The 9,227-nt window shown below is 32.8% G+C and overlaps 1 protein-coding gene across 1 annotated transcript; it reads left to right on the forward strand.

Annotated features, from left to right (window-relative positions):
• The first annotated feature begins 5,031 nt into the window (after positions 1 to 5,031).
• LOC114179057 (pectinesterase-like) lies at positions 5,032 to 9,013 on the forward strand. Its single transcript, XM_028065256.1, has 3 exons — positions 5,032 to 5,975; positions 6,668 to 7,141; positions 8,312 to 9,013. Exons 1-3 carry the CDS (start codon positions 5,096 to 5,098, stop codon positions 8,524 to 8,526), a joined length of 1,569 nt encoding a protein of 522 aa, XP_027921057.1. The 5' UTR covers positions 5,032 to 5,095; the 3' UTR covers positions 8,527 to 9,013.
• Positions 9,014 to 9,227: the final 214 nt, after the last annotated feature.

A 9,227-nucleotide genomic window follows, 5' to 3' on the forward strand; every position in this document is an offset into this window, starting at 1 on the left:
ATTATATATATATATATAATATATATATATATATATATATATATATATATATATATATATATATATATATATTAAAACTATATTAATATTTTTGTTTACTGTCTTTGTTGTTTATTTCTTTTTCAAAATTTGATGAAGGAAAGTTGAAGCTTTACACTATGTAATTTTTAAAACAAAAAGGAAATAATGGGCGAGAAATTATGTAATTAGGAAAAGAAAAAAAATGATAAAATAGAGATTGTTGGAACAAAAATAAATAAATAAGTGAAAATTAAATTTTTATGTTATTTGATTTGAAAAAGAAAGATACAATATTATTATTTTTAATTTATATAAGCTAATAATATTAATTTATTAAGAAACTCCTTAATTTTGTTCCTACAATTATTTTTTCTGAATAAATATTTATGGAGAAGTTCTACCATCATCTCTGCAAGAGTTAGGTACCACAAAATTAATTGATTGGGTAGGTGAACTGTTATACGATAGATTTAAGAGAATGATTTGGCTTTATACAAGATAAAGATAATCTTGCTCATGCATATCGAACGTGATTTCACCCTTCTTTTTTTGCATTTGAGTGATCTTTTTCTTTCTTTTTTTCACAGATCCTACATAGTTCTACTCTCGTAAAATTTGCTTATATGTGTATCAGAATGAAAAAAAGAATCCATATACTTAGATTTTCTATCATCACTTCTTATTCCAGTTCTATCATTACCATTAATTCTAAGAGGCAGACACCAACAGAACCATGTCATTTTCATCTGAAATCAGGTCCACATAATGGCAACAATTTTCAATGTATCCATCTTCTTCACATAATACTTAGTAATTATTATGATCTAGTTAATGGATTTGCAACTTTGTTGCAACTATGGTCTGGCACCACCATAATGCCAAACGCTAAATTTTCATTCTATACATTACATGATGAAAATCATTGAAATTTTACGTGCACAAAATATAAAGATAATTTCATAATATATAAGTAATCATAAATTTCACCTCCTAAATTAATTCTGTAATTAAATTAAGTTTAAAATCCACTTTTGATCGGAAAAAAAAAAATTGCCCTAGAAGTCCTATGTAAAGTAGTACTTCTAAGGCTATAAAACAGAATCATTAGGTTCACAAAAGACTACAAGAGTAGTGCCAAAATTAGAGAAAGAGAAGGCAGAGACATGATCAAAGAAAGGGCTATGGCAGCACGCATTATAACAATATATGATAATTTGCAAAATAAAGTCAATGCAGAGGCTTTGTTACCAAGTCATGATCTGCTTCACTAATTCGTTTGGACCCTGTGTTCTTACTTTTCTTCTTAAATAATTAAATGGGTTGTTGTTTAGTGTAAACTTTGCTTACTCATGGATATAATGGCAATTATTTGATTTGATGGGTTCCATTAGATTAAGTTTATATGAAAACAATGTGACATGTATATGCATAATTGAATGGATGAGAGTATATATTAAGAATTTTCCTTTTCCACTTTATAAAAGTACATGCAGTGTCTTTAGTGCATAAGTTCTGGAAGACACTTACTGTGATGTTTCTTATCACTTCTAGTTGAGATAAGCTTAATCCAAAGCTAAGTCCAGAAAATAAAATGTTGAAGGAAGAAAAATTGAAAACCTTACCCGATGCAGAAGAATTTAAGCATGAATTCTAATAAATAGATGAATTACAAAGTGTTAAATACGCATATGGTATGAAATCTGATAGATGCCAGAATTTTTTATTACGTGTAAAGAGCATTTAATAACTTTAGCTTCAGATTACAAAAGTCAAAAGTCCAAGATATTTATCTGTTGCTGATAGAAAAACCAAAGTCCAAGATAAATATCTGAAATAAATGCTTTTACTGTGTTTTAGTTGTTTTCGAAATCCTTGAAATTTCATATTTACTAACATCTCACAAATATCATTCTAATCACTGTAAAGATATTAGAGGCACTAAAACCTCAAAAAAGAAAAAAAAAACGTTATTTAACACCCTTCAATAGCTAGTAAATTTCAATACTTTCTAGATACAAAACTATTAATAAGGAAATATTAAAGTAAGAGCATGCATGGTTAATTATTATTTTTTTTACAAATATACCATAAATATTTTTTTTTCATAAATTAAAATTAATTAATGCTTAATAAATTGATTGATTTTAAGATGTTTGTTTTTTCACCTCATAAATTCTTAAAAGATAAAATTGCTCAAAACTAGTCTTACAAATCCATGAACCAAAAGAATTTAGGAAGTATAGAGATTTAATGTTAATTAGAATTTGAGAAGTCCACACCTTCACCCCTAATCCCTTATAACAGTAAGCCAATATTTTTAAAACAGAGTTTTTAATTTAATTGGTGAAGGTGACGGTTTAAGGTTGATAATCTAACTATGGTTAAACCTTGATCTCACAACTATAGGTTAGACATATATATGGTTATATTCGTGGAATAAATATAGAAATAAATAAAAAATAGTAAATAAAATGAGACAAAAATAAAATAAAAAATTAGTTAAAAACTAATATTTAAATTTCCCAGTAACAAAAACTATAATATTAATAATAAATTTTATTTAAAAAAATCTTAAAATAATGCATTCAGTACTTCCTACGTAACGGATGTCTCGTGATTATTATTATGTGATATACACGTCGTTCAAAAAATTCACATGCGCATAGCACTACTCATTATAGTATTACATTAAATATAACATATTATATTTCTTAAAAGAATTAAGACAAAGCCAATATTTGTAAACGAAAAATCTATTTCACCTAATTTTTAAACATGATGAGGAAAGCTTATTTAAAGAAAATTGTAGAAATAAAATTTGTGGCCAATGTTAATCCTAAATTGTTTGACGACCATGTTTTGTTATGGATCACTACTTTTCATCATGGAAATGGCTTTGCATGCCTTGGTGGTTGGAGTAGTCTTTGTCCTAATGAAAGAGATTACGAAAATGACTATATATTATTACTTTCGACTAATTACATATTAAAGAACGACGTAGAGGCAAAACAAGGAGAAATTATCCAAACCGAATACCAAGAAATTGAGGCCACTAAGTTCACACGTGTACAACTCATTGTAATATATATAGTTTTTTAAGAAAAGTTTGATAAGAATGAGGTGTTGGGTGCCACGTGGTGCGACAAAAGTGTACAGTATTTTATACACGAAAAATGTAGACGACTCACCAACAACCGTATCAATCTGCAATTTCCCTGTTGGGATAAGGGGGGGAGAGAACACTGTGTGACGGTCACCTAATTAATTACTCTGATTTAGATAACAATGAAGAACCCTAATACCAAAACCCTAAAAGCAAACCTTCACGTGTAATTTCATGTGTTAGGAAGCTACTTTGTTGTGTTGTGTTACCATTGGACTGCAACTAATTAATGAAACCACCCTCTCTATCTTTTTCCTCCTCTCTAGGTCTCTCTGGTTGGGTCTGAATGCAAAACAAATGTAGGAATGAAAAAGCATTTTTTTCCCAAGACAACAACACGTCTTTTTCGTTAATCTTATTTGTTTGTTTATTTACGAAAATAATTCATAATGATGAAAAGTCACCTAATATTATTGGAAGATGATGTGACAAGAGGGAGGTGAAGAAACATCAATATTATTAAGTCTGTATTGCCTTGTGTTTTACTTACACGAATGATTTTATTAAATTTTAATTAAATATATATCCCTCTAGCTCTGGCCCCTTCTATAGTTTGCAAAGTCTTCGTAACATGATTTTTCAAAGTACGCTGAATAAGTTATGATTACATACCCTTGTCTGGTTGGTTGATAAATGGTAAATCATTGGTTTAAAGAAAAAAAATGTTCTCCTTTACTGCTGCAGAAAAGAATGAGTGACAAGAAACAGTATATAATGAATAAGAAGAAAAAAATGAGATGGGAGATAAAGTAGACGTGTGACAATAATTGAACAGAAAGGAATTGTTGTGATTAAGAGATTTGGAAACAAACTTATTCGAAGAGGTTTTTCTGTAATTTTTATGAAAGTAAATTGAAGGTAATGAACAGAACATTATTTCAGCTTAATTGCTTTCATGATAAACTCTATACAGACATCTTCCAAATAACACTTACTATTACATATATAGTATATATGGTATTATCTCAGGTAATTAAAGTCTTTGGGCTTGTATATACTTCAGAAGTTTACTTTGTGCTTACTGTAACTTCCTATTACAGAGCCCTAATGTCATCTTACGAACCATTTCTTTTTAAAAACATATAAATTGTTGAGTAATGTACAAAAAATTATAGATTTCATGCTAAGTTGTGCCTGAATTTCAAAGAAACGTGACTGAAGATTAACTTTAAGGAACTACACCAAATTTAGAGGAAATAGTGTGATACCACAGAGTTTGGGTAGTCATAAAGCTTGATGGAAAAGTGATAATAACAAGATTCCCATACTTAATTTGAAAGAAGTTTCATCAATTTGCAAGAGAGAATACGTGGATGTAATTAGAGAACCAAAACGAGTGGGATCCAATGGGAAAGTGAGAGCTAAATGCCTCTAGCTACTGTATTTAGGCGACTAAACTCATACTTTGAAATAGAAAAAGCGCATAACAGTGGATGGACCATTATCTAATTCTTACATTGCGTCTGTCACTTCCACTTTATGAAATCTACGTGGCCAAAAAGTTTCTAAAGTCCCAAAAAGTGAATTTACGTGGCACAAAAATTGCATCACACGCTAAGTTGAATAAACTTGTGGCTTAGCTTCGCTGCTTCAACTAATGTCATAGACACACCTTTCTTTCCCTTAATTGAATTTGACTAATTTGTAACACAAAACATTATCACGTAAACATCATGCATGCCCCCCAAATGACATGGCCATGCACTTTTCAATTGGAAAACCCTAATGTGGGTTCCTCATGCGCTTTTATATCCACATATATGTATAACCCCATGGCCTACCAATGCCATGTTCGAGGCTATATATAGCACCTTTCTCTTTGCACTTTTCACTCAAACATTTCTACGAAAATCCTCTGTTTCCTAGAAAGCTCACCAATTCAAAAGCCATTTCGATCATTGCATTTTCCATATGGAAAACCTCTTTTTCAACTGTTTCATTGGATACTGTCTTCTTTATTCTCTCTTGCTTGTGCATGGCAAACCATTGTCATGCAATGAAACACCTTACCCCTCTGTGTGCAAACATTACGTTGAAACCACCAACACACTATCAACCCTAGATGCTAGATCCTCTTCCTTCCACGACCTGGCCCTTAAGGTCACCGTGGATCAAGCCATGCAGGTTTATAAACTTGTCTCAAACATGGACCTCAATAATTTCAAGGACAAGCGATCCAAGTCTGCTTGGGAGGATTGTTTGGAACTCTATGAGGACACACTTTATCAGCTCAAACGCTCAGTGAACTCGAACAATCTAAATGACAGGTTGACTTGGCAGAGTGCATCCATTGCCAATCATCAAACATGCCAAAATGGTTTCACCGAATTTAACCTTCCCACTCACCTCAACTACTTCCCCAACATGTTAAGCAATTTCTCCAAACTGCTAAGCAATTCCCTGTCCCTTAGCAAGGCTATGACTTTGACATCATTGTCATCGACTAAACAAAATGGTGGGCGAAAGTTGCTTTCAGATGGCTTCCCTTCATGGATCTCACATTCAGACAGAAGGCTTCTTCAGGAAACAACATCAAAAGCTGATGTTGTGGTGGCACAGGATGGCACTGGGAACTATAAGACCATCTCAGAGGGTGTTGCTGCAGCTGCTAAGCTCAGTGGGAAAGGGCGTGTTGTGGTGCACGTCAAAGCTGGTGTTTACAAAGAGAGTATTGATATCAAGAGAACTGTGAAAAACCTGATGATCATCGGAGATGGTATGGGTGCTACTATTGTTACTGGTAGTGACAACGCGCAAGATGGTTCCACTACATTCCGTTCTGCTACTTTTGGTAAGTTCATCGTCCACTCTTGTATTCATATAAACCATGCATTCACGTATATATATGTTATGTTTGTATATATATACCAGAAAAACCTCGTCATGCATGTGTCTAGAACTAGATATCAACAAACCTAAATGAAAGCTTTCCATCCTTGTCATCAACCTAGCTAGCTCAAAAATTCAAAGATGGCATTTGAATGACTAAAAAGTATCTACTCAAGATCAATGTTTAGTTTTTCTCTTTTTCGATCAGAACATGTGAAATATAATACTGATAAAAAAATGTAAAAATAATAATTTAAATTTTCACTAATATAAAAATTAAACCCTATATCACCTGGGCCCGTCGGGACAGGGACATGAGTAGTACTCATTTCTGTACAACTCAGTGTTACGGACAATCCTAATCAAAACTTCTTATCATTTTACTATCAAGAAATTTAAAGAAAAAACAATCTGAACTTTTCATTTTCCAAACAGTGAAAGTAACCTTCACGCTGGAATCAACCATAATAAACTCTCATATTATTATTATTTCAAAAGTGACACAAACAAAAATATTTTCACTTTACACTCGGTGAAATATCTCTCCATGATAAAGACAAACAAAAATAAAAAGCTTTTTGTATTTTATTTCGCATCTATAACTTTTATGCGTACTCATTAGTAAAAGGTTAAAACCGTTGATCATTATTGCAGCTGTTTCTGGAGATGGCTTCATTGCTCGGGACATGACCTTCGAGAACACCGCCGGACCGCAAAAGCACCAAGCGGTGGCTCTCCGTTCCGGCGCCGACCACTCGGTGTTTTATCGGTGCAGCTTTAAGGGGTATCAAGACACCTTATACGTCTACGCCAACCGCCAATTCTACCGCGACTGTGACATATACGGAACCGTAGACTTCATTTTCGGGGACGCCGTGTCGGTGCTTCAAAACTGCAACATCTACGTGAGAAAACCGATGGGGAACCAGCAGAACACGGTGACGGCACAAGGAAGAACCGACCCTAACGAGAACACAGGCATCATCATCCATAACTGTCTCATAACTGCAGCTGGGGACCTGAAAGCGGTGCAGGGCTCTTTTAGAACTTATCTTGGTCGCCCATGGCAAAAGTACTCAAGGACTGTCATCATGAAGACTGCCCTTGATGGCCTGATTAACCCCGCAGGTTCACCATTTTTTCTTCATACTCTATAACTGCATCAATTTTCTATAATACAAAAGGGTTTTATCTCAAGTAAAAAATGAAGATTATAATTGGTTGGAACGATTTCCTTATCACTTTAAAGATGGTTACTCCAATTATTTAAGATGGAGTTATTTAGGGTTATTTTTACTTTAAGATAGAAAAATCTAAACCATGGAGAGAGACATGAGATAAGGGCTACTCGTTGTTGGGTAAGACCCACATCCCGTGTGTTTTATTATTTTCTTTAACCCATTAGATAGCGAGCTTATAAACTTTCATATTCTCCGAGGATTACGAAGAGAGAGAAAAACTAGGGTTAAAGTGGGACTCCTCGTTTTTCTTCATTATGCAAGTATAATTGCTAGAAGGAAAAAAACTAGTGGACAATATTAAGTAAAATTATGTTTTGACACCTTGCTATCATTTGATAACTAGTAAGAGAGAATTTTCTAATAGTAAAAGTGTATGACAATAAGTTTTAAGTGAAAAGAAAGTACTATAATTATTTTAATTAAAAAATTGGAGTTGTAAAATGATTTTAGGTGTACACAGCAAAGGAAGAGAAGATATATATAAAAATAATTTAGGTATGCTACAATAGAATAAAAGAGAGAAAAATAACGAGAATTATATAAAATATATAACTACTATCCATTAATACTCTTCTAAGAAAGATGGGGTGTTCAAAAGGATAATAACTGGCTACAGAAGCCTGCTTGCCCTTTGGTGTTGTATGGGGCAGAGAGAAAAAGAAAAAGTGGATATAAATAAGTGATATAATTAAAAAGAAAATAGAAAGAAATAATTAAAAGAAAAGAAAAACTAAACTTACCCTAATTTTTTTATCCTATTTAACTTGTATAATAATATTTTTTTACAACTTACACATGTTGGACCTGTTTAATTTTAAAAATCAATTTTAAAATTTTAAAATATTTTTTAATATTTAAATAAAATTATTTTAAAAAAATTGTATAAATTTTGTAATTAAAATAATTAAAAATAAAGATTTATGAAACCAAAATGCTTCTAATCTTAACAGCTTTCTCCTATATTTTTATCTAAAAAAAAATAACATGAGTTAGAAGTAGTAAGTGGAGTACTTACGTGCCTACGTTTGAAGAAGTGAAAGTGGTGTTGTTTGTACAGGTTGGTCTGAGTGGAGTGGAAACTTTGCACTGGGAACTCTATATTACGGTGAACATGCGAACACAGGAGCAGGTGCTGGCACCGGAGGGAGGGTGAAATGGGGAGGCTTTCGCGTGATCTCCAGCGCCGAGGCTGTAAAGTTCACCGTCGGAGAATTCTTAGCCGGTGGGTCGTGGATTCCTGGGAGTGGCGTGCCCTTTGACGCAGGTTTATGAAAAACAAAAACTATGATGAAACCGATGTGTTTTGTTGTGTTGTCTTGTGTTGTGGTGTGTGGTGTGGTCAGTGTGGTGGGTGAAGTGGGGAGGACTTGGGTGGTGTTGTTTCCAAATTGGGACATAACAACTTCCTCAAACAAAGGACAACTATATTGTGACGTAGCTTCTGTTTTGGGCTCTTCCTTGTACAGAGGGTACACAAAATGCTGTACTTCTATTTGTGGGTTTCGTCTCCCCTTACCTTAAGGACACTCTGTTCCTTTTGTCGATAGAACTTGAAGGAAGCATCGATCCCTCCATCATCATACTTGATAGATAGATAGATACGAAGATTCAATATTCTGTACTTTACTTCTTCTTTTTTTTCTGACGTTATCAAGATAATCCTGTATGTATATAAATATATGTGAATAATTGTAGCCAAATGGCACCCATCTGTGTTCATTGCATAAGTGTATAAAAGTCTCTGATTCAAGTTTTTCTATCTTGTACTATACCTTCATAAATATTCAACATCATTTTTCTTATATGTTTTTATTTCTTTATTTCTCCCGATTATATCATTATTGTTTTTGGTTGTAGAAAAATGTTTTATGTTGGAATCATACAAAAATTATTTTTTCATCTTAAAATATTTGTTTCTCTTTTCACTAAACACCCTTTTAATCTCGGAGTTGATTAAAGATTAAATGGATTAA

Source organism: Vigna unguiculata, chromosome 3, assembly GCF_004118075.2.
Source record: "Vigna unguiculata cultivar IT97K-499-35 chromosome 3, ASM411807v1, whole genome shotgun sequence".
NCBI lineage: Eukaryota > Viridiplantae > Streptophyta > Magnoliopsida > Fabales > Fabaceae > Vigna > Vigna unguiculata.

Excerpts from the sequence above, each read along its gene's own strand:
- LOC114179057 (XM_028065256.1), top strand. The coding sequence starts at position 5,096 with ATGGAAAACCTCTTTTTCAACTGTTTCATTGGATACTGTCTTCTTTAT. Across the intron at positions 5,976-6,667 it reads ATTCCGTTCTGCTACTTTTG|CTGTTTCTGGAGATGGCTTC; the intron begins GTAAGTTCATCG and ends TCATTATTGCAG. Across the intron at positions 7,142-8,311 it reads TGGCCTGATTAACCCCGCAG|GTTGGTCTGAGTGGAGTGGA; the intron begins GTTCACCATTTT and ends TTGTTTGTACAG.